This window comes from Schistocerca serialis, chromosome 1 (genome assembly GCF_023864345.2).
Source record: "Schistocerca serialis cubense isolate TAMUIC-IGC-003099 chromosome 1, iqSchSeri2.2, whole genome shotgun sequence".
Taxonomy (NCBI): Eukaryota; Metazoa; Arthropoda; class Insecta; order Orthoptera; family Acrididae; genus Schistocerca; species Schistocerca serialis.
The window spans coordinates 832151640-832178400 of NC_064638.1; the positions used below are offsets into that span (position 1 = coordinate 832151640).

Below are 26761 nucleotides of genomic sequence, written 5' to 3' on the forward strand. Positions count from 1 at the left end.
CTTTGCAAAAGCACTAAATTTTGCCTGTTTCAAAGGCATATGTCTTCATCGTTGGAAACAACAATCTGCATTGCTTGGACAGCATTGATGAATATGCATCTGTGCAAAATCCCCACAACAGTGTCATCATTCTGTCAAGGAAAAAAGGCGGAATGCGACCATATAAAAGTAATAAAAATCGTGGTCATGTCACTTGTAACCATGTCCTGTTCTTAAGATGTAGCTCGTCAGCAATAAAAGAAAATTTTTGCCAATATGCAACATTCGGTTGGTAAAATCTTGACTACAAGAGCTACATAAATGATATTCTGCTGTTGATAGACAGGGAGAAATGAAAGATTATGGTGACAGTTAACTAATTTAATAATGTGCATGATATAATTGAATATACTAGCAAACATGAAAATAATAAGTGGACTGCAGTCACTGAACTGCCAAAAACAATCTGCCCTTTGCTTTTTAGTTGATAGAACAAGCAAAATTTCAAAGAGTAAAGACACTAGCATAACGGATCTGAATATTATCAAACAATTAGCCAAAGCAAATGGATACCCTTAAAATGTGATGAGTAAATTAATATGTAACCAACTGAACATGAACCAAATAAGAATACTACACACTGTGTTAAGAGAGCTATGATTCCATATTCTGATTATTTATCACAGAAGATTGTTAACATTTTTAAGCTGTTTTAAGGTTGAAGCTAAATAAGAAGAGAAGTTTCTGTGTTATTACACAAATTAAGACACAACTTAAAATTGGAGGTGGATGTACAGGGTGGTTGAAAACAGTATGAAAACATTATAAGGATGTTGCAGCTTAGGCAGTGCTGAGAAATAACTGTTTCCTATTTAAGTAGCATTGAAGTTAGCAAATCAGGCCATTGTTGAGATGGCGTTGCCTGTTTTCATATTTTGTGTGTGTGTGTACTCAAACTGAACGAGAGATTGATTTAAAAATCAGACAGCAGCAATAATCAAAACCAAGACAATGGCTGAGCAGTCTCATGTGTACCACCTACACTATAAGAACGACTGCTTGAATGCACGAACTAAAGCAAGTTAACAATAAAATATGCTCATTCTTTCCCCCCCACCACCACTCCTGCTTCCCACATCCACTACACAAGCTGATATAATTATTGTTAGTTGTTCTCATAGCGTAGATGGTAGCACACCAGACTGCTGACCTGTTGGCTGCGGGTTTGATCCTCACTACTGTCCAGTGGTTTCCAATGATTTTTTTTTTACAGTTTCAGCTGACAAAACAAAGAACACATTTGGGAACACAGTAGCTGGCAGGTTGCCTGCATTTGCACACACAATAGCCTGATTGGCTAAATTCAGTGCTAATTAAATCATAAATGGCATAGCGTGCCGAATTTTTTTCATAACAATTAGTTCTCAGCACAGCCTACACTGCAACACCCTTAAAAGGTGTACGGATTGTTTCTGGCCACCCTGTATATGACAAAGCAAAGTGCCTTCAAAATTCAAGCAAAGCTTGTGATACAAACTGGAAGTTTTTCAAAATGAGGTAAGGTAAACACAGGGATGCTTTTTGGCGTGATAAATTTTGTTTTGGCATACTTATTATTTTTTAAATTTCATTCTCATATATTGGAATAGAAATAAATAATTCAGTTTTATTTATAGTTTTGCCTGTATGTTTAGCTTTCAGAGCGTTTTGAGCTATGAGATTATTGTCTTTATGATCTTCTCATTATTTTATCTTAAAATTTCTTGTAAAAATTCTGAAATATAGTGCGTACACTATAATGTGGCTGTTGGTTGCAAGAGCAAACAATTGAGAGTTTAGAACACCTGAGGGGAGAAGAGTGATGTGAAGGAACGAAGCCCCCCCCCCCTCTTGCAGGGCTGATAGTCAACGTCTTTGTTCTGTGCTTCAAAAACAGAAATGACAAATTGTTATAGGGATCACCAATGCCTTCTGGTGTTGTGAGAGTCATATTCAAGCCCCACAGTGGGTAAAAATTAGTCTCTTCACTTGTTTCAGACACTAAAAAGGAAACAACAAGCAGTGCAGAACCCAGAGCAAAATGGAACACACGAAACATTTGCTAACAGCTATCGCGTGGTTGGTCGCTTAGGATGGCAGTGTCATAAACATGGTAGTTCAGGCCTAACTTCTAGTTGTATGTTCTGCAACCATTGTACAAACTCCCCCGTAAGACTTTCTCGTTAAAGTGTCCACAAAAAAATTACGTTGTTATGGTCATCAGTCTGAAGACTGATTTGGTGCAGCTATCCATTGTAAGCATAATCATATCAGCATAACTGTAGGTCAATAAATTATGTAATCCCATCTGTTATCATGTATTCTTTTGGTTCTTCTTCTCCTAAGCAGCAACATCACTTCCTAGCATTTTGTTTCATTTCATGATAGCTGTATCATGCGGAATGTTGATATGTTGTTACATCTTACATTCTAAGCGAATTATTGTTTATTTGATTTTGTATTTTTCCTTATTTTATTCTATGTATTACTTGCCTTCATTCAATAAGGAATCACTATTCCTTTAATCTAAACTTAGGCACTGCATACTTTTGTGGCTTATTTCTACCATGTTACTACAGGGCAATATTTGTCAGTTTTCTTTTACTTTCACATTACTTTTGACTCTTGCTGTATGCATTATTTCATGTGTTTTAGTCATACTATGTTGCAGGTTTTCCTTTAATTGTTAATACAACACAATCTCTGAAGTTCTTTTTAGCTGCTGCTGATCATATAGCTTGTTAAATCTATTGAAGTTCAAATTATGACATATTCACACATACAGGTTTTCCTGTGATTGTTTGGGGCTGGTCTTTGATGTCCATTCGACATGGCCTCCCCATCTTTGTCAGCTAAAGTATACATGTTGGTTGCACCTCAGTGCTCTTGGATGCCTCAGCAACACCAACTGTGGTGCAGCCTGCTCTGCTCTGATACAGCTCTACACAGCATTGGTCCAGTCCTGTCCATATTACAGGAGTCTCACATGCAGCTCAGCATCGCCTTCAACATTACAGATACTGGATCTGATACACCATTGTTGCCTATGACTAGCAACTGGTAGCTTTCTGACTAGCCCCGTGATCAGACTCCTAGCCGAGGCAGGGGTTCCTTTGTTGTGGGTTCTGTGCCAACAACAGTTGATTGCTTATGCGTTATGCATCTGCTTTTACCAGGAGCACCCAGACAATCATCTCATCTTTCCAGACGTGTAGATCCACCTTTCACGGATGTGGACCTGGTCTGGGGTTCGATCACCATTTGCATCCAGCCCCTGTACCACCTCTTCTCCGGGCCTGCTCACGTAAACCTCCATGGCACATCTCCCATCCACAGCTCTGTCTTGACCTATTACAAGGTCCAGAAGACATGGTTAATCCTGAGGCCCTCTGCTGCCAATTCTTCTCCATTGGAGGTTGTCTTTATTAATAGGTCAATGGTTGCGGTCATGCCGACTTTGCTTACATTCATGCAGGATGTAATGAGCTCCAATCCTTGCCAGATGGCTACAGTGTTTTCACTGTGGAATTGGTGGCTGTCTCTCATGCTCTTGAGCATATTCATTCCTACACTGGTGAGTCCTTTGCCTTAAGCAAATCTTTCAGCAGTTTACAAGCTCTTGACTGGTGTTACCCACACATCACTTGCTCCTGACTACCCATGATTTCCTTTTCGCCTTTGAACAATGTGGATGCTCGATGATCTTTGTGTGGACTCTGGGTCACATTAGGATTCTAGAGAATGAACTCTGATAGGCTGCTCAAATCAACTACAGGCAAGCCATATCTTTAGATCGGTATTCTGGTACGCGACCTTCGATTGGATTAAGTTCTAGGGGTTTGGAATGCAGAATGGCATATACTTGACTTCCCTCCTATTTTATGTTATGCAGTGGTGTTATTCCCTACACATGGATTAGTCACTTGATGAACAAGCAATTTTAACTTGATTTGGTACTACCTGCCTACACTTGCTTTAATCACTTTACTTTTTACCTAGTTATGCTTTTATTTGTGATTTAACTTATTTAGCTTTTATGTACACTTATCAGCTAGAACATTATGATCACCTACCAAATAGCTGGTATGTACACCTTTGGCATGGATAACAGCAGTGATGGGTTGTGGTATGGAAGCAGTGAAGCCTTGCTATGTTGCTGAGGCGAGTTGGCACCACATTCTTGCACAAAAGGCACCAAATTCCCGTAATTTGCAGGGAGGGAACAATGAGCTCAGACACAACATTCAATCACATCCCAGATGTGTTCGATAAGGTTCAGGTCTGGCGAGTTGGGAGGGGAGGGGAGGGGGGCAGCACAGTACATCAACTGGAACTCGCCGCTGTGTTCCTCAAACCACTCCATCAAACTCCTGGCCTTGTGACAAGGTGCATTATCTTACTGAAAAATCCCACTACCATAGGGAAACTATACCACTTAATCTGCCCTATACTAAAGAAAGGAGACCCAGTGAGATGTAGCAACAATAGAGGAATCACACTACTATGCACAGCTTATAAGATCGTGAGCATGTTGTTACTGAAGTGACTAACACCACATGTCAAGAAAGTGCTGGGATTCCAACAAGCAGGTTTCAGAAAAGGAAAGTCAACTGTAGACCATTTACATACAATATGGCAAGTGCTAACAAACAGTTCACTGCCTTTTTGTGGACTTCCAAAGAGCATATTATAGTGTGAATAGACAAGCTATATGGCAAGAACCCAAAAGGGCTCAAGTTCTGAGAAAACTTATAAAACTGACAGATATGCACCCAGGAGACAACATGCATGGTGAAAGTAAATGGAAACATATCAACGAAGTTCAAGGTGAGGACTGGAGTGCGACATGGAGACTGCCTCTCCCCTCTTCTGTTTAACCTGGTATTGGAGAGAGCCCTGAGAGAGGTAGCAAGCCTAGAGACAGGAATACAACTGGGAAGAAGGATCAACACCCTGGCCTATGTGGATGATGTAGTTTTAATAGCAGAGAAAGAACAAGACTTGGTTCAAATGCCAAGAACGTTAATGGACGAGGCAATGAGAGCAGACCTGAAGTTGAATATGGATAAGACAAGATACCTCATAGTTAGGAGAGAAAATGATGACAGATCCGTGAAGGTGGAGGACAAAGTCTTTGAAATGGTAAAAGACTTTAAATATCTTGGGGCTATACTCAATGAAAGGAACAAGATAGACCAGAAAATTACCGCATGAATACGAGCAGGAAACAGATCAAGGTTTGCTCTGGGAAAGCTGTTAAAGTCCTGACTACTATCGAGATCTTTAAAGACCAGGATCTACAAGACAATAATACAAAATGTAGTCTTATATGGAGCAGAGAGCTGCACCATCACCCAAAAGATGGAAAGAAAACTCCCGACATTTGAGAATGACATTCTCAGACAGATGTTTACGCCAGTGAAGGATGGAGATGAATGGAGGAAAAGAAAGAACTGTGAATTGCAGGAGCTGTACAAGTCAATGGTCATCCTGGCAGTGATCAAAGAAAGAAGATTTAAGTGGTATGGACACACAATGTGTCAAGAAGGCCAGATCATCAGGCAGGTAGTGGAGGAAGATATTGGGGGCAAAAGACCATGGGGAAGACCACGACTCTGATGGATTGATCAGGTCAGAGAGGATATGAGTATGCTGGGGCTGTCTGAAGAAGAATACATGGAGCCAGGTCACTGGAGGATGCTGATTGGTTAGGCCAAAGACTGTCTGTGGTTTGTGTGGCCATAGCAGTAAGTAAGTATAGGGAAACATGATTGTCGTGAAGGGGTGTACATGGTCTGCAACCAGTGTATGATATGCCTTAGCCGTCATGGTGCTTTGCATGAGCTCCACTAGACCCATGGATACCGATATGAATGTTCCCCGGAGAATAATGGACCACCGCCAGCCGACCTCTGTCTCGCAGTACAGATGCCAAAGAGCTGTTCCCCTGGATGACGACTGATTCGTGCCCTCCCATTGCATGATGAAGAAGATACCAGGATTAATCAGACCGTGCAACTCCCTGGCACTGTGCCAATGTCTAGTGCTGATGGTCACGTGCCCATTTCATTCGTAGTTGCCAATGTCATGGTGTTATCATGCATGTATGGGCAGAAGCCCATCATTAGGAGTGTTCGATGTACTGTATGCTCACACACATTTGTGCTCTGCCCAGCATTAAAGTCTGATGTTAGTTCTGCCATAGCTTGCTGCCTGTCCTGTTTCAACAATCTGCCCAGCATACGACATCTGAAATCTGTAGAGAGGAGTGGCTGCCTAACCCCACAGTGTCTTTACGTGATTTCATCTTGGTTTTGCCACTTGTTGAAGACACTCACCAGAATATTCCTAGAACACCTGACATGTCCTGCAAATTCCGAAATGCTAGTGCTGAGCCTCTGGACCATCACAGTCTGTCCTCAGTCAGACTCGGATAGATTGTGTGCCTTCCCCATTCTACACACAGACAACATGCTCACTGGTACTGCGTGCACCGTGTGTGTGTTTGACTAGCAGTCATTCCTTGCCAGACAATGCTGATATTGCATGGACAGGTGTATATCGATAGTAAAGTGATGGTCATGATATTTTGGCTGATTAGTAAATTTCTTAGGTATTTTTATGCAGTCAATATTCATTACAATTACCTCTGACAGACTGTTGCAGATTATTTTATTATTACAGAAATGAAATGGCATTCATTGTTTGAGATTGGCATTAACTGTCTGTTAACTTCCAACGGATTTGTGATGATTCTTGTTATTCTGTACCTTTTATATGACTTAGGTACATTGTATACTTGTTCCCTATTACTTTTAATTATTTTATATGGAGTTCGCTATAAATTACGAATTATTACATCCACATTGGTGAGAGCTTTGCCTAAATAAATTTTGGCAATGATTTTCTGTTAACCTCCCTATAATCTTAATTGATTCTTATGTACCCATTATATGATGCATTGGCAATATCTACTTGCCCCAAACTATTGTTCATTCATCAGTTAACATTATTATTCTACTTGATTATCTTGTTGTTTATATGTTTATTCGGGGGCATGATGACAGTGTAATGTCACATCAAAACCTGTAACTTAATAGAGAATTCAAAATTTACAGCTGAATGTCTACTACTGTTTACTTCAATTTGAGTCTGACATAGCTGTTAAAAGTACTTTGTTGTTTGATGAAATACATTTAATCACATATAGAAATCATAAATTTCTGATTTTTGTTGTGTGTCTTTAATTAACCAGTTATAATACAAAGGAATATTTTAAGATACTCAACTGTTATCACCAGTAAAATGTTTGCATTATACAGTACTGTAGACCTATCAAAAACCCTAACTGTATGCATTTTTTGCAGGTACAGAATTACATTGTGGAAGCTGCTTATTACAGCCATTTTCTTTATGACAATGTGAGAAGAAAAAATGGATAACAGTTTGAAATGGAAACATGAAATTATTTGCCGTTAATGAGAAATCATCATAGAACTGTGTGCTTTGGTTTTTAGCATGTGACTGATGAGTTACAGGTAGAGAACAATAATAAGTCTTTTGCCATAAACATATTTTTATATTTTTATTTTATATGCTGTTATATCATTTTCTGTTTTTCTATGGCTCACATTTGTTGTTGTTGTTGCCCAGAATGTGACATGCTGAAGAGTCATGTTAGTGAGTAAGAGGAAGAATGAGTCTGACATGTGAGTGAAGGGAAAAAGGCATAGATTTTAATATTTATCAGTAATGGAACTGATTGTATGTACACACATTGTACTTAAACAAGCATTTTATTCATTGTCAGATACTGTGTTTTACAATTACTGACTGTATTGTATTTAGAATCTAAAACACAACATTTGTATTGAGAATTACTTTTCATCGGTTTTTGGCCAGTTACTTTGCATTGTAAGATTGAAAAACTCAAGGCACTTTTTTACCTTTTGTTGTATTTATTCATGGAAAATAAATGACAAATGTTTTTGAATTTGGTGCAAAAATTAGCAATGGCATATGTAGCATGTTTAAATTTTGTAATAACAAATGGGCACAATATTTAGTTTGAAGAAAGAGAAGAAATGTTAACAAACACAAGATATCAGAGGGACATCATCATCACACACACACACACACACACACACACACACACACACACACACACAGACACAGACACACCCGCGCGCAAACACGCACACACAGGAGATACGTGACTCGTTACCCGAAGAAAAAAATGTAGAGAAGATATTTAAAATCATGAATGCAGTTACTCTGACATCTAGCCATGGACACTTTATCTTGTAAGTTTCTACAATACATCAATTTAGAAAAGTCGTATGACTTGTAGCTTGTTAGTGGGAGCAAAGTGACACATTGATTCTATTTGAGAATTGATTTATTATTTGCAGTGGAATGTTGCAGACTTGTTACTGAATCTATGTGAGTGTGCAACTCATAATGAAAAATAATTTAGGCTTCATCTTGCATGTAGACTTACATAGTGTCCTTTAATTATTTTTTTTCTTTTTTCCTTTTTAGCGAAAAGTTGAAGGTAAATTTTGTTTTATTTATTGGTTTAGTTACTTCTATTGGAGGACTGATGATAAACTAGTGCTTCCAGTCTCTTCAAGTTAGTAAGATTGTAAATTTCCTTATCAATAGGCTTCATGAAATTCAAGCAGAAGAATTAGAATGTTTATTTACATACTAATGGTGATCATTTGAAATATTTGTGTTGGTTGTGAACAGAGATAGGCAAAGTAAACACCTATCTAGATGATTATTCAAATACAGATAGAAAATTAAGAAAATATTGGTGAATAAGTTGTTCATGGATAAAAAGATTATTTGTTTCTGTTAATACAAATAATTATTTGTTATTTATTATTTGTGACTTAGCAGAGACCCGTACTCTGACAATGAGTGTTGGGTGGCAAATGAAGCAATTCTGCATATACTTGCTATGCAAGGTCCTAGTAGAGGTGGCGTGATTGCCCTCCTCTCACCTGTGATGAAGTGTCAAGTGTTCATCTGTGTCAGATGGATGACTGTGGTGAGTGCTTGTACCGTGTAGAGTTGGATTAGTGTTTTTATTTCTAAAGGGAGGGGAGAAGGTGAATCCCAGTGCCAGCACATAGCCTGCTCCTCTTGAATAGATTAACAGCACCATCTGACAATCAGAACTCTGTCAATAGTGCCATGAGACTCTGCAGAGAAATTTGGAGTTTAAGGTAGGACATTGGCACAAAGACTGAGGATGAGGAACTTGATGCCACTATCCCTCCTCCCCATGCTGGTCAAATACTGGCAGTGAAAATTTTCCAACACAAGAAATTGAACTGGCTTATATTATAGTCAAGCACCACCACAAATGCATCCATTAGTGACCTTGGCTACGGATGCTGGTCAAAGTGTCATGTAACTGACAAATAACATAGGTTACAACCACCTTTTTATTGTTGCTTTCTTTCTCTATCAGCATTGTCATGTATAACCAGTGTTTGTCCCTGTGGCTCAATGAGCTTTCTGTTTCATAAATGATAATTAATGCTTTATGCAGAAATATGACTTGATGGCTCAGTGAATAATGGCCAGACTGCAAACTGAAAGGTGTGCTTGTGAGCTACTCCTATGATTTTTTTTTCTGATATTTATCTCTTCTTTCACTTTTAGCAATGGTTTGTTCATATGAAGAATTCCACATTCCGCTGTGGTTTGCAGTCTCATTTAAACTGCATGTCCTCTTATAACTGGATAAGTAAGCCAGTTCTGAAGTTGGGGTACTGTGATGGATTACTATCTTGAATAATACTATATCTGATAAAACACTGTGGTGCTCCAACCATTTTTACAATTGAGTGCAGCTTTACTTACTTTATTAACAACATAATAGGTATAAAATAACAAATGGCTTTAGACTACCAATAATGCCCAATTCAACTGGCCCCTGCACTTGGTACTCCTCTCGCACCCTCCCTCCTTGCCAATGCTAACATGTGGGAGCACTGTGCGTAATAAGACAAGGACAATAATGCAGCCAACAGAGGCTAATTTACAATACCTTCCTCAGTTGTATCAGTGGTCTACATCTACAGACATACTCTGCAAGCTACTATATGGAGTGTGGTGGAGGGTAGCCTGTACCACTGTTAGTCATTTTCTTTCCAGTTCCACTCACAATTAGAGTGAGGAAAAAATGACTGTTTATATGCCTTGCTGTAAGTCCTAATTTTTGGTGTCTTATCTTCATGGTCCTTCAGCAAAATGTGTGTTGGTGGCAGTAGAATCGTTCTGCAGTCAGTTTCAAATTCTGGTTCTCTAAATTTCCTCAATAGTTTTCCTCAAAAATCACGTTGCTTTCCTCCACCGAATCTTACTTGAGTTCTGAAGCATCTTTGTAATACTTGCATGTTGTTCGAACGTACCCATAACAAATCTAGCAGCCTGCCTTTGAATTTCTTCAATGCCTTCCTTTAATCCGACTGGGTGTGGATCCCGAACACTCGAGTAATATTCAAGAATAATTCACACTAGAGTCCTACAAGTGGTCTGCTTTACAGATAAACCACACTTTCCTAAAGTTCTCCCAATGAATAAAAGTCAACCATTCACCTTTCCTACCACAATCCTCACATGCTCGTACCATTTCAAATCAGTTTGCAACATTATGCCCAAATATTTAAACGACGTGACTGTGTCAAGCAGAGAACTATCAATGCTGATCCGAACATTGTGGGTTGTTTCTTCATCTGCATTAACTTACATTTTTCAACTTTTAGAGATGGCTGCCATTCATCACACCAACTAGAAATTCTATCTAAGTCATCTTGCTTTCTCCTACAGTCACTCTAGTTTGAAACCTTTCTGTACACCACAGCATCATCAGCAAACAACTGCAGATTGCTGCCCACCCTGTTTGCCAGATTAGTTATGTACATAGAAAATAATCGAAGTCCTATATGCTTCCCTGAGGCTCTCCTGACAATATCCTTGTCTATGATGAACAGTGAACAATCGCCATTGAGGACAACATACTGGGTTCAGTAACTTAGGAAGTCTTTAAACAACTCGCATATCTGGGAACCTAATCCATATGCTGGTACCTGTATCTACAGTCTGCAGTGTGGCACCATGTCAAATGCTTTCCAAAACTCTAGGAATAAGGAAGCTGCCTGTTTCCTTCATCTGTAGCGCACAGTATATCGAGTGATGTATTGTAAAACTGTGCTGGTTTGTGGACCGAAGCTTTCCCCTCTCAAGGAAATTTATTATATTTGAACTGAAAATGTGCTCAAGGATTCTGCAGCAAACTGATGTTAAGGATATTGGTCTATAATTTTGTGGGTCCATTCTTTTACCCTTCTAATATACAAGAGTCACTTGCACTTTTTTCCAGTTGCCTGGGACTGTGGGCTGGGCAAGAGATTTGCGATAAATGCAAGCTAAGTAAGGGCCATGTTTTCAACTCTTTCAGTTGTCTGTCGATGCCAGGGATGCTTATTATGATGTCGTCCATACGGAATGTGCATGATGGTATGTTTGTGCAGTTCTCCTGCATGAAATTTGAAACTTTTGTCATGGATGTGGATTCCTTTATTACAACTGCCAATTGCATCTTGTTTGCAATACTACAAAATGAATGAACAATGTAAACATTCAGTGATTTGTAATAAACATCAATAGACTTTAAATGTAAGCTCTCCTTAAATGGTGACATAAGTCATTGTAGATGAAAAGGATTGAGCCTCATTGCTGACCATGTTCAACAGTAAGTTTTTCAAACTTTGCATTGAAAATTCGAATGGAAAATGTATTGTGGCTAGGTGCTTGAGTTGCTGACCAAATATTGTTCGAATTAAGCGAAGTGATGTTTCAAAGTACTGACTTTTTCAGCGAGTTAAAATAGTAACTGTTGAAGAATGTCACAAATAGTGTTGAAATGTCTGTGAATATTTCATAAACTACACTTGACAGTGATGGTTCCATGATCATACTGATGCTGCTGAAGATCCATTTTTTTAAATTGAAATGCTAAACAATTTTTAAAATTTTACTTTATGGTATAAATGAAGACATCCTTTAAGGAAGGTTGTTTATTACAATTTCATAATTGTTAAGCAAGTAAAAATTATTGCTGTTTTCCTTTGGTAGTGCTTATTTATGCATTTTGTTATGTTTAGTTAAGTGATACTAGATTTATTATACAACAGGAATGTGCATTTAGGATATTTCCCAATATTTTGAAAGTTATTGTAATTTTTATGGAGCTTTCTGTGTAAGAACATAAAAGCACATTGTGAAATTATGAATACTGGTTTTCTGTTATAATGGCAAGAATAATGGACAGTATTAACAGAAGATATTATCTTGGCAAGAGTAAACATACCTGTCATACTGAAATAATGCAGTGAATTTATTTAACTAACTTCCAAAGTTTTTTTTAAAGAAAAAAACAAGCTAGTTGTATGTAGGGCAAGAAACAACAGCGAAGAACAAGTTAAATGGAGGAAAAATAAATTGAACCATTCAATCAGAATGTAAGTTCAAATAATATTCCCAGTATTGTATATCTAGATATTGACGCACATCCAACAAGGCTCTTGCTATCCTGGCCGATAGAGGAAGAAGCACTTTATACAACAAAGGATGCTCCCGCCACACAGGGCCAACAATTTTCTTATGATTGAATTCAAGTTTCCCTGACATAGTGCACTCGCAATTACACTGATCTGACTGTGACTAACACTTACAACATATTGTGAAGGTAGCATTGCAGAGGAATAGGGATGCCAACTTGAGTTTGATTTTCTCCTTTGTTTTTAGCAGAGAATGACATACCCAGAGTTGAATGATATTGTGACTAAGACACAGATACCGTGCATTTGGATCATCTGCATTGATATTCAACCCATTCAAGTTAGGGTTAGACATTACAATTACTTCAAGAACATTGACAGCAACAAAAATATTCTTTTCATTTCCTTTGTAATGAAAGACGTATGCACTCAAGCTTCTGATATTACATAATTCCATTCATAGCTAGTCATGAGATCCGTTACTCTCTTTTTTCCCCAGCAAAAGTCTGACTCTCTTTTTTCCCCAGCAAAAGTCTGGCCCCGAGGCAGAAACCTATGACCAGCAACAGTCCTGCTCTGCTGTTCTAATATCTCCTGTCACAACAAGGCAGTTGTAAAAAAGTATCATTTATGTTACAATGATATACAGCTATGTTACAATGATTTATAACGTTCTTATATTTACCACTTTAATGTAGTTTTTTCAGGGACTTCTTTACCAGCTGTAGAAATATAAGATTTTCCTCTGTTCATCCTACTTTTATTGACATTCTGCTTTCAGTTTGACGGATCTAGTACTCTTTCTATGCTTTCATTTAATGATACAGTATCCTTTTTAGTGCGACTTACATCAGCCACACCCGATATTTTCATTGACATACAACATTCTTCCCAGGTGGTCAACTTTGCAGCTGCAAATAGCTCAACTTGTAAACAGAAAAAAAGATGTCTATTGCTCTGATAGCATGTCTCATGTGATGCACTGCTGTATTCCAGTGAAGATGCAACTTTGCCAAAAATGTAATGCACAACCTTCTTTGAGGATGTCTTAAAATGTAATTAGCTGAAGGATATTTAGCAGAAAATAAACTATTTTCATGTGATGTGACTTCCAGTTACCATGAACCATGAACCATGAACCATGAACCTTGCCATTGGTGGGGAGGCTTGTGCACCTCAGCCAATACAGATAGCCATACTGTAGGTGCAACCACAACACATGGGTATCTATTAAGAGGCCAGACAAACATGTGCTTCCTGAAGAGGCTCAGCAGCCTTTACAGTAGTTGCTGGGGCAACGATCTGGACAACTGACTGATCTGGCCTTGTATCATCAATCAAAATACCCTTGCCGTGCTGGTACTGCAAATGATTTAAAAGCAAGAGGAAACTACAACCGTAATTTTTCCTAAGGCCATGCAGCTGTACTGTATAGTTAAATGATGATGGCATCCTCTTGGTGGCCGAGCGGTTCTAGGCGCTTCAGTCTGGAACCGCGCGACCTCTACGGCCGCAGGGTCGAATCCTGCCTCGGGCATGGATGTGTGTGATGTCCTTAGGCTAGTTAGGTTTAAGTAGTTCTAAGTTCTAGGGGACTGGTGACCTCAGATGTTAAGTCCCATAGTGCTCAGAGCCATTTTTTAATCCTCTTGCGTGAAGTATTCCAGAGGTAAAATAGTCCCCCATTCTGATCTCTGGGCTGGGACTACTGAGGAGGATGTCATTATCAGAAGAAACAAAACTGGCATTCTACAGATCATACTGTGGACTGTCTGAGCCCTTAATAAGGCAGGTGGGTTAGAAAATTTGAAAATCGAAATGGGTAGGTTAAAGTTAGATGCAGTGGGAGTTGGTGAAGTTCAGTGGCCAGAGGAACAGGACTTCTGGTCATGTGAATACAGGGTTATAAATTTAGAATCAAAAATGAGTAATGGAGTGGATTTAATAATGAATAAAAAATAGGAACATGGATAAGCTAATATGAACAGCATAGTGAATGCATTATTGTAGCCAAGACAGACACTGAAGCCCACACCCATCACAGTAGTCTAAGTTTATATGCCAACTAGCTCTGCTGCTGCTGCTGATGATGATGATGAGGTTTGAAGAAATGTATGGTGAGATAAAAGGAAATTATTCAGATAGTTAATGGAGATAAAAGTTTAAAAGTAATTGGGGTTCGGAATTCAATAGTAGGGAAAGGAAGAGAAGGAAAAATAGTATGTGAATATGGATTGGGGGAAAGGAATGAAATGGGAAGACTCCTGGTAAAAGTTTGCACAGAGCATAATCTAATCACAGCTAACACTTGGTTTAAGAATAATGAAAGAAGGTTGTGTTCATGGAAGAGATCTGGAGACACAGGAAGGTTTCCAAATGATTATATAATGGGAAGACAGATTTCGAAAACAAATTTTAAGTTGTAAGACATCTCCAGGGGCAGATGTCGACTGTGACCACAATTTATTAGTTATGAACTGTAGATTAAAACTGAAAAAACTGCAGAAGGTGGGAATTTAAGGAGATGGGACTTGTATAAAATGAAAGAACCAGAGGTTGTAAGGAGTTTCAGAGGGAGCGTTCCGTAATTATTGACAAGAACAGGGTAAAGGATTACAGTAGAAGAAGAATGGGTAGCTTTGAGAGATGAAATAGTAAAGGCAGCAGAGAATCAAGTAGGGAAAAAGACAAGGGCTAGTAGAAATCCTTGGGTAACAGAAGAGATATTGAATTTAATTGATGAAAGGAGAAAATATAAAAATGCAGTAAATGAAGCAGGCAAAAAGTAATACAAACGTCTCAAAAATGAAAGTGACAAAAGTGCAAAATGGCTAAGCAGGGATGGCTAGAGGACAAATGTAAGGAGTTAGAGGCATATATCACTAGAGTTAAGATAGATACTGCCTACAAGAAAATTAAGAGAGACCTTTGGAGAATAGAGAATGACCTGTATGAATATCAAGAGCTCAGATGGAAAACTGGTCCTAAGCAGTGAAGGGAAATCAGAAATGTGGAAGGAGAGTACAGAAGGTCCATAAGAGGGAGATATACATGAGATCAGTTTTATGGAAATGGAAGAGGATGTAGATGAAGATGAGATGAGAGACATGATACTGCATGAAGAATTTGACAGAGCACTGAAAGACCTAAGCTGAACCACGGCCCTGGGAGAAGACAACATTCTGTTATAACTACTGATAGCCTTGAGAGAGAGACAGCCATGACAAAACTCTTCCATCTGCAAACAAGATGTGTGAGACAGGTGAAGTACCCTCAGACTTCAAGAAGAATATAGTAATTCCAATTCCAAAGAAAGCAGGTGCTGACAGGTGTGAAAATGACCAAACTATTAGTTTAGTAAGTCACAGTTGCAAAATACTAACATGAATTCTTTACAGAAGAATGCAAAATCTGGTAGAAGTTGACCTTGGGGAAGAAGAGTTTGGATTCCAGAGAAATGTAGGAACATGTGAAGTGATAATGACCCAATGACTTCTCTTGCAGGATAGGGTAAGGAAAAGCAAACCTACATGTACAGCATTTGTAGAGAAAACTTTTGACAGTGTTGACTGGAATAGTCTCTCTCAAACACTGCAGGAGGTTGGTGTAAAATACAGGAAGCAAAAGGCTGTTTAAAATCTGTACAGAAACCAGATGGCAGTTACAAGAGCCGAGGGGAGTGAAAGGAAAGCAGTGGCTGAGAATAGAGTAAGATAGGGTTGTAGCCTATCCCCATCGTTATTCAATCTTGATATTGAGCAGGCAGTAAAGAAAACAAAAGAAAAATTTGGAATAGGAATTAAAGTCCAGGGAGAGGAAATAAAAAGTTTGAGGTTTGCTGATGACTTTGTAATTTTGTTCAGAGACAACAGAGGACTTGGAAGAAAAGTTGCATGGAGTAGGAAATTAGGTTAGGAAAGGCAACACTCAATGTAGTAGATGAGATTTGCTATTTTGGCAGCTAAATAACTGATGATGGTCAAAGTATAGAGGATATGAAATGTAGACTGGCAATGGGTACAAAGGCATTTCTGAAGAAGAGAAATGTGCTAACATAGAGTGTAGATTTAAGTGTCAGGAAGTCTTTTCTGAAAGTATTTGTATGGAATTTAGCCATGTACGCAAGTGAAACATGGATGATAAACAGTTCAGATGAGAAGAGAATAGAAGCTTTTGAAATATGATGCTAAAGAAGGATGTTGAAGATTAGATGGGTAAATCATGTAACTGATGAGGAGGTACTGAACAGAATACAGGAGAAGAGAAATTTATGGCACAACCTGACTACAAGGAGGGATCAGTTGGTCGTACACATCTGAGACGTCAATGGATTACTGATTTAGCACTGGAGGGAAGTGTGGGGGTAAAAGTTGTAAAGGTAGTCCAAGAGATGAATACAGTAAGCATTGTAGTAGTTACTTGGAGATGAGGAAGCTTGTACTGGATAGAGTAGCATGGAGAGGAGCTTGAATCAAATGAGTCTTATGATTGAAAACCACAACAGCAACACAAGTTCTAGAAATAAAATTTTCATTGCAAGATGTAGAATATGTGTGTACATTTGTTGACATATGGTCAAGAGCCAAGATACAAAAGAGAGTTTTCTGAGTCACTGTCTATGATAACTTGATAGAGACTATAAAACACCAATATTTCAGCGATTTTCTGGAGTTTTTATATATGACTGTGTAGCCAATATGGAGGATAAAAATTCAGTTTAGACCCAAAAAGATGTGCTATAAATGAAACATAATGGTAGATATATATATCTAAAAACAAAGATGATGTGACTTACCAAACGAAAGCGCTGGCACTTCGATAGACACACAAACAAATACAAACATACACACAAAATTCAAGCTTTCGCAACAAACTGTTGCCTCATCAGGAAAGAGGGAAGGAGAGGGAAGGATGAAAGGATGTGGGTTTTAAGGGAGAGTGTAAGGAGTCATTCCAATCCCGGGAGTGGAAAGACTTGCCTTAGGGGGAAAAAAAGACGGGTATACTCTCGCACACACACACACATATCCATCCACACATATACAGAAGGTGTCTGTATATGTGTGGATGGATATGTGTGTGTGTGTGCGAGTGTATACCCGTCCTTTTTTCCCCCTAAGGCAAGTCTTTCCGCTCCCGGGATTGGAATGACTCCTTACACTCTCCCTTAAAACCCACACCCTTTCGTCCTTCCCTCTCCTTCCCTCTTTCCTGATGAGGCAACAGTTTGTTGCGAAAGTTTGAATTTTGTGTGTATGTTTGTGTTTGTTTGTGTGTCTATCGAAGTGCCAGCGCTTTCGTTTGGTAAGTCACATCATCTTTGTTTTTAGATATATATATTTTTCCCATGTGGAATGTTTCCCTCTATTAATTCATAACATAATGGCAGCAATTACATGAAAAGTTTAAAGAACACAGTGTCTTACTCAATAGTTCAGTTGAGTTAAAGAAAGAGGAAGATATGAAGGTGAAAAACATGATGATATCTGTGGTGAAGACGACTGTCTAGAGATGCTGGAGAATTTCCCATTCATTGACAACACACATTACTGAACATGATATGAGATTACTATCACACTGCACAAAAACTAAATTTGTGTGATACAAGTAGTATTAATCCTATACTTCAAAATGTTGATGAAAATGGAGAATATACAGCTTTATTCAAAGTGCATTCCAAAACAGTGTGCGTTTTTAATAAGTAACAGTGGAAATTCTTCGAAAATCAAAATTTTGAAAAGATGTTTGAAAAGTAATTTTTCTGAAAATAAAACTAAAAGCAGCAAAAGTACTTATGATTTTTAAATGTCCAAGAATAGGAGCAACAAATGTTTTTAGGCTTGAAATTAATCTTTTATTCATACACCCTTTTATCAAAAAATAACAAATAAATATTTTTACTGATGTAAATTAATAATTGATTGAATCAGTAGTCTTATTTGTTACCGATAAATAATAAAGATGTTATGTTCTGCCATATCATATAAGATTGTGAGTACTCAAAGCAAAGGAGACCATTCATCAAAAAGCAGAAGTGTTGAATATCAACAGGTGCGCAGTAAAAAGGAAGAAAACTTGTTGGCTTTCAGAGTAATCTTTTTTCGAGATAGAGGACACCCATACATAAACAACTTATGCCTCTACATGGTGCTGGCTGGATGAGCAGTAGTCATCCAGCTGGTGCCAGGAGTTTTCCCAATAATAAATTCATCGGTCCAATTGGCAACTGCTAATGTGTGTCACCTATTTGTATTTCTATTCCAGTTCGCATTCAATTTGTTGCCCCACCAGTTAGCCACCTCTGGTTTAAGTTAGAATTATAGCTCTGCAAACCTTCATTCACACTGTTTTCTGAGTGTTCTTCCCTTACAACTGCTGCACATTTTTTCTTGGTTGCTGTATTTCTGCACAGAAGAATTTTTGAGAAAATTCTATAAACTGAAAATAAAATGTTGTGTTAACCTGTTGTATCTGTCAGTTGTCTAGCTGTACTCTTCTTCTTCTTCTTCTTCTTCTTCTTCTTCTTCTTTTTTTACCAGCAAGTAGGTAGATGCACTTCTCATGTCACATATTTTTATTAGTGGGACTAAGTAGTGAAGTGTCAGATCACAAATCTAAAAGTTTGGTTTTTAAACTTCAGTAGATCTTAGGATTTGCTCTGTCACTTGCTGCTTCTTTCACCTCTGGCAGTGGTATGTAGATGTGAAAATGCCAATTTGTACTGCGGTTTGTAGTGCATGTTTAACTGTAGGCCCCATTACAACTGACTGGGTAAGTTTGTTGGAAGATATGAGGAGGCTATGCCTAATAATGATGCATTTTGTGGTGTTTGAACTAAACTTTCGATAGAGGTCACCTCTAATTTAATTGATTATTAATTCATGAATCCTCTGTTGCTGCATGTTAAAAGCCCACATAGTGTTGTTCAGAAACTATAAGATGCATCAGCAAAAATACAAATAATTTAATATCTCAACAGCAATAGGTTCCAAGCGTCTGTGAAGGCACATAGCTATCAAGAGAGATCTTTCTCATTATGATACAGTGAGGCTTCAGGAAATATTAGATTCTGCTAAAAATTGGGAAAAATATTGACAGCTCACAAATGTTTGTTCAGGATGTAAGCCATAAGAGTGAATGTGGTTAGACTTTTTTATGGCTGGAATGAAAAAAACTGAGCGAGCCCCAATTGGATTAGCTGTTAACAAGCAGAAATCCAAATGTGATCAAACAAGTATAATAAACCAATGCTCAAAATCTTGAGTTAAATAGTGTTCCCAAAAAAAATTGGATTTGCAGAAGATTTGGTCTCAGTATGTATTGAGCAAGGTATAACTTTCAAAGAAAAATTTGAATTTGTTTCCTCTTGTCAATCCTGTTACCTCTAAGGATTTTGGTGTTAACCAGTAGCACATTTTTAACATGTTTTCCATTGTTGTTCAGTAACTGTATTGAATTTCTACTTTGTCAACAAGATACTGAACTCCAAATCTTCCTTCCTTTTCTTTAGATCTATTTTTCGTGAGGATGGGGAGACATAGGTTTTGCTGAAATAGTTATTTTCTGTCATTCTAGCAGTAATTTTTTTAGTCCTATAATAAGTTTGCTCATGAGTGGTAAGAATAAATATGAAAAAATGTTGTGTGATTACATTGAGAGCCCACTGCATGGTTGATAATGATCATCCAGAAGTGTGGCACCTGCGCTTCATGCCTATACAGCTGAAGTATGGCTGGTCAGACCCAAAGACTTGAGCTTCCTGCAGTGTCTCAGGTTGACGCACATGCAGTGTCTCAGGGATGAAGGATGCCAGTAGAGCCCCTGCCAGTGTCACTGCACCCAGTACCGCAAATGGCAGCCATGGGTCTGTCTTTCCCTGCAACATATCAACAATTATATATAGTCAGCTTTGAAGCAATTACTGTGAGTTTATTCAGTGTGAATAGATACTGTAACATCTGGGACTCTGCAGAGCTGTCTTCACGAAGTGTTCAACCTGAAAGCAAGGACAGTGAAAGACTATCACTATTTTGCTATCTCAGGGTTAAAAGTCATAAGTCTCTGTGCTTGTTATTGATCCACAGTTAACATTTAAATTTCTGAAGAATCTGTTGTGGTCGACATTTGTGTGTACTCCTAAGAGAGTCACATTCACTCCCAGAAGTACACAGGAATCTGTTTTTAGTTTACTTCTTTCACAAGCACCAACTTTGCATTAAACTCTGGTCTTGTGGAGGTAAAACTACGTTTATACAGTCAGTTACACAAGAAACTGTACACTGTTATTGTATGAAATAAGACACTTATAAATATATGTTTACATGGAAATACGTGTTATTACTAACTGCACAATTACCTAATAGTGAATACAATCACCACTGTTATTGATTATAGCTTGACACCTTAGTCCTCTCTCTGGTAAATCACCCATGTTTCCAACAAATATTGTTTGACTAACTTCGCAACAAGTATCCATGTGAAAGCTTTGGTCCCTTTGGATGATTTACAAGGAACATTGCCTTGTGATGCTTAAGATATTTTACACTCATTTTATACTGCAACCAACAAAACAAAACATTCAACTCTCACACTGTTTACCTATACACTGTGCAAAAGCACACTTATTACAGATGCAAGACCACCACCAGAGATGTTGCTGTGGACGCTACATTTAAAATTATGGCGTACACTTTCATGTGGAACTGACTGTACCTGTTGACAGCTGATGATGAAGTGGTACAGTACTGTGCCCTTCGTTGGCAGTGACATCCTGTGGTCACCACACTGACACTTGCCCACACTCTTGTTACTTGCATTCTATATCGCAAAACTAGGTTTAATTAGTGCTCATCCATAAATCACTTCCATCTATTTTCATCTGATAAGACTAATTAAATGTCTTATTATATTTTCTCTCATGCAGCTCCACCATAACGCTGTGACTCTGTATTTGTTTCTATGGCTGTTCCTAGGAGTTTGTCGTGTGGTAAGTCAAAAACTAATTTGGTGAGATATTAGCAAGAGTTGGCTTTAATTTGTGACTATGACGGCACTACAGGCCATCTGGTCAAGCTGCTTTCCTCAGGTCTCATGTTTGTTTCAAAAGTATACAAGTTCACGTAAATTATGTATAAACATGAAAACAGTAACAACTTGTTAAAACTTAAAGAAATTGCTGTGAAATGTTGTTACCATCTGTACCAATAAATTTATCACTTGTAAATCAACAGCACTGCAGTCCCTTTGCCTCATCTGTATGCAGTAGAAAACTGAATTTTGAGAGTAGATGGACATTTAGTGCTACGAGAGTGAGAGAACACGCTGGGGTAACAATGGGCGAAATCACCTTACCAGACCAACTGCAATGGAGGATGACTGGCAAGTGGCAGGCAAGTCAAATTCAGACAGATGTGACCGGTTGGTCAGGTGATAGTAACTCTGTTATTAGCTTGGAACAACAGTTTCTAGCCACAGCATCAACTGAGGTATATGCTGTTCGTTGCTGACCAATGTTTCTGTTATGATTTCAAAAGAATTGTGACCTGGGCCCCATTTGAACAATAGCTTGTTCTTGCTGCAACATTTAGAAAGGAGATGTTGAACGCTTTACGGGTAGACGCTTTAAGGAGGATATGTCCACTCAGTTGAACCAGCCATGTGGATACTGTCCACCACTCAACGCAGGAGTGTGTGTTGGTAATGAAAGCAACAATATCTGCACTGGACTGCATATAATTGTGTTAATGGATGAGTTCCTGTTTATCTTAGAATGACAACAGATGTGATTTCATTTGTCAAGAAAGTAAAACCTGTTATCAACCATTTGTGTCACAGAAGTTTCAGACAGGTCATGCTATCATGTGAGGTGGCATACCTTTGAGTGGAAACAGACCTACCATCTATTCACGTGGATCTGTGGTGCACAGATGACATGTTTGGTGGTGAAGGATATGAAGTTACTGCTTTAATAGATAATGTGTTAAACATACAAAAGATAACACTGTTCTGAACAGGGCTCATCTCGTGGGCAAATTCCTTTGACAGCTTACACTACAGCACCTGGAGTGGGCAGCTCAATTTGGGAGGTGCATTGCTGGTCACATCCTTGTGACATTGTACTTAGAACAACTTTCAAAGGAAAATTTATCTATTTAGTCTAAAGCTCTTACACACCACCATTAAGGGCAGCACATGTCAGTGTTGTTGTGTGTTGCCACACACACACACACACACACACACACACACACACACACACACACACACACACACAATTTATTGCCATTGCTTGTGTTATATGAAACACATTTTATATGTTTCAAATGTGTTCTAAATGGAACTGTGTTTCACATTTATTATATTGCATCCCATGCTCTTTGGTTAAATTTTTAATTGCATTTGACACATTTTTTCCCATATCTTCATTCGTGATCTGTCAACAATTTATTGAAATTTGTGTGCTTTAATCATTGTGTAGATTATTAAGGAGTTAGTTTAAAGAGGGAAAACTATTATGCACATTCCAAACAATTATCAAGAAAACAGCTGAACGGGTCAGGGTGAGTGGTGGGCTGATGGGTTGAGTGGAAAACTGGTGACAGTAAAGAATGACTTTATTCACTTCACTACACAATGTAGTGAGGCAAACAAGCCTCTCTCTGTTGTCCTCGGCTGGTGCTAACCTAAAGGCAGCAGCTTCCACATTGGCTGCTGGGTCAGTGCCCTGCATTGCTGATGGAAAATCCGTGGGAGGCCGGCCACCTTCAAAGGCCACAGTCATTGACGTCAGTGGCATGCTGCATCCCTCAGCATTGGGAGCCGCTGTGGCCCTTCACACTGCTCAGATCACTGCAGTGGCGAATGAAAATGGCTGTAGTAGAGTGTGACTCGCTGCTCTCAGGCAGCAGTCAGGTAGAGGCTTGCATGGTGGCGACAACTCCAGCTAGAAACTCAGTGTTGATGCTAGCAGGCACGTATGGGAGGTTGGCAGGGCTGTGGCACTAAGTCCTGTGAAGGACGTAATGCTGGCAGCTGGCACACCCCAGTCTCAAACCAATGGTAGCTGCTGCCGCCAGTGCCCTGTCATCTCAATGTCCGGCATAGCTCTGGTGTCATGGTGTTGCTGGCTGCTGGTGACAAGAACTGATTCCCTGACTCAAAATTCTGGTTTTATATGGCTCAGGTGCACATTTGTTTCACTGAAATATGCCTAATCACTTCGCCCAGAACAGGAGACTTGCCCTGGTGCCTTGACATCACATCACTGGCCACACAGTGACTGTTGTATGGTACACTTTACTGCTGCACTTGGATGTCTTGGCTTTGCAATCCTCTTGTGTGTCTGTTATTGTGACCCAATTCTCACTACGCTGGTGACCACTGACTCACAGCTGTTAACACAGTGCTTCACGGTGGCTTCCACAATACTTCTCATTACTTTTGCTAAAGACATAACTTTTGCTGAAAGACTGAATAGTGGCACTACAGTGCCCCCCTCCACAGAGAAGATCTGGTTCCTTGGGTCTTGCCCTGGCCCGGTTCTCTGTTGTAACTACCTGTACCCTAAATTTGTAAAACAAGTACATAGTACTAAATCAGCTACTCTTAATTACTTGAGGGTTCAGTCTATGGGAACTGATTTACCCATGACTTGAGTTCTTGCACAGCTCTGTACATATGAGTTAGGCAGAGAAAAATAAGAGTCATCACTGCACTAGGAATTGCGATACTCAAGGTCATGGTTACTAGATGTATACCATCCTGACACTGTTCTATGTACACAAATTATTTCTGTGCAGTGATCCACCCGTCCTATGCTGCTATCATCCGACTTGAATCATCCACGCTCAGTTCCCAAGTGTTGTTATGGAAGGTATGGTTTTGTTTGGAGAACATTTCTATAGAGGTTCATCTGGTCAATACTGCTGTGGCCATATTACAGCCAACAGAGTAACCCCCGCCACAGTATCTAGTAAATGAAACATGGGCCCTGCAATTACACACATAGTACAACTGATTAACGATTCACTACTTTGCAGTTCTAAACACCTTGCTTCCATGAGGTTCCCTCACTTACAGCAACAAGCAACCATCACTGTGTCATCGTATACTGAGTATATCCTACGTAAACTGGCTTTTGGAAGTATGGTTCAAACCTGATCACCTATTTTTGGCAACATTGTCCCTCCATTTTAATCTGAAGAGTGGCATGATGCACTGGCTCCCTTTCATTGTAATCTCACGAGTCTGTCATATGGCGACTATGCCATTCCGACATCTGTGGAGCTCACCTTTGGTTATCACCACGTGTTGATCCCTGTCTTCTGCTAACAGAAGCAGCCGTTCTTCTCTCCCTTGCACAAGTTTGCCACTTGTCCTTTACTTCACTGAGTAAGTGTGCATCATGTAACACCTAAACACCACATGCTTGTCTTTCACCAGCATCTTCGCTGATATGTACAACCGCACACTATCAGTTGTTACATCCACTGTAGCACTATGGTGGTAGAACAGACAGTTCTGGCTGCCTGGCTCCCCTATTAGCTGTAATTCTGGCAGTAAGTCTCCTTGAGCCTTCCTCAACTCTTTCAGATACTGTTCTGGTGACAGCAAGATGGGACTTCACTGCCCATATGGCACTTGATGGACAGCTCCATGCAAATTCGGAACCCTCTCATGTGTCTCACGTGCTATACCCTATTGACTGCAGTAGTTTCATCATTGTTAGTCTTGTATTTAGTACTTGCATCTGTGTTTGTTCCACTTTCAGATCCCGTTTCAGAGTATTTGCTGAGGCCCTGACATAATCCATGACTTCCTTAGTCATGTTTGGAAGCACGCATGTGTTGACCACAGTCTAGATGAATTGCCACTCCACAAGTTAACTTTATTTGTTGCCACTAACCCCCTTGTGGCCTCTGCTGTTTCATTCAGTTAGCTTGCTTGCATCTGCTGTCCTGAAGATGGTCTTCAGTGGTCTACTACCAGTGTCTCTTCTCCTCCCTCCCTCCCACCTCCCTCCAATCTTCACTCTCCCGAATCTGTGCAGTACCACTCCAATCAACACCTGGATCTGATTCTTTAGTCATGTTTATGCCCCAATCAGTTTCCTGTGCTCCTTTAAACCTCTCTTGGTTTCCCATTACTAACTGCTAACTGTTGTATCCCTGAAGATACCTCCTCCATCCTCTTAAGTTCTTTCTGCAACTCCCATACAATAAACACTAAGCTGAATCACCCTCTGTGACTGGATAACACCATGTCTGGTTGCCTGGAGAACTGAACTCCTTCATCCAGTTGATGATCTTGTAGTGTCCCACTTCGCTAGAGGTCAGAAATGACCTCTGTATACTCGCTTTAAACTCGCCAGTGAGTCCTGTACTGTCACCTCAGAACTTACTATCTCCGTGTGCCCATAGGTTCAATTCTTGAGTCTCCACAACAGCCCACTTGTCACCTGATTCCGTTGTTGGGTACAAGTGGGCTCATCTCACTCAGAAAGGAGAGTAAGTATATGATTTTGCAATAGTAGCCCCAGACTCGTGGCATTCCCGCTACATATGCAGTTGTTTTGAATGAAATTTCAGGCATTAAACTATAAATAACTATTAATTTATTTCACACAGTTGTGATATCAGCTTTATAGCCATTCTCAGGAGAAAGTTGAAAACCACAAAATGTCCAACCTGCCTAACTGAAAAAAGCAGTTGTATACCAAAATAACGACTTATCGATTAGCTCTTTTATTACATTTATATGGATAAAACATTTTTGACGACCATTGTGAATTTATTTTAATATTTGATATCTATTCAGAGAGTTTCTATTACATTGACGTATATTGTCCATGCAGGATATGGTGACCGATGCGCAGTGACCAATTTTCATCCAAAGCACTAGGTGAGTTCATTTGTTTGCTGAGAAAGGGAGCCCAATACCATTTTTGGCCGGTCAGTGACATGCTGTGATGACAGAATTGAGTCTTTCTGTAATGATTTTACAGAAACGATGTGGTAAAGAAGTCATTTTTGTGTTACTTGTGACTTTATGTGTCAGCTTCATGATGACATGACCATCATGTTGCTAATAGTTATAGTTATTGTGGTATTTGCACTGAAATAAGACACTATGCAAAATTCAAAATATTTTGCAACAAAAAATAGGAGTTG

The 26761-nt window shown here is 39.1% G+C and overlaps 2 protein-coding genes across 3 annotated transcripts in view; one reads left to right on the top strand and one right to left on the bottom strand.

Annotated features, from left to right (window-relative positions):
- LOC126484806 (ribonuclease H1) overlaps positions 1–26604 on the top strand; it is a 159336-nt gene extending 132732 nt beyond the window's left edge. Inside the window, exons 7-8 of one of the 2 annotated variants that reach the window (XR_007587903.1) lie at positions 7386–7556; positions 26446–26604. The gene's annotated coding sequence lies outside the window, so the exon portion shown is untranslated. Of the gene's footprint in view, positions 1–7385; positions 8012–26445 lie in introns of those variants that run through there. The other variant, XM_050108406.1, reaches the window with a different exon arrangement.
- Positions 20131–26761, bottom strand: part of LOC126438389 (solute carrier family 22 member 7-like) — a 147127-nt gene continuing 140496 nt past the window's right edge. Inside the window, exon 9 of the mRNA XM_050090549.1 lies at positions 20131–20472. Coding sequence (XP_049946506.1) covers positions 20278–20472 — 195 coding nt within the window. The 3' untranslated portion in view covers positions 20131–20277. The remainder of the gene's footprint in view (positions 20473–26761) is intronic.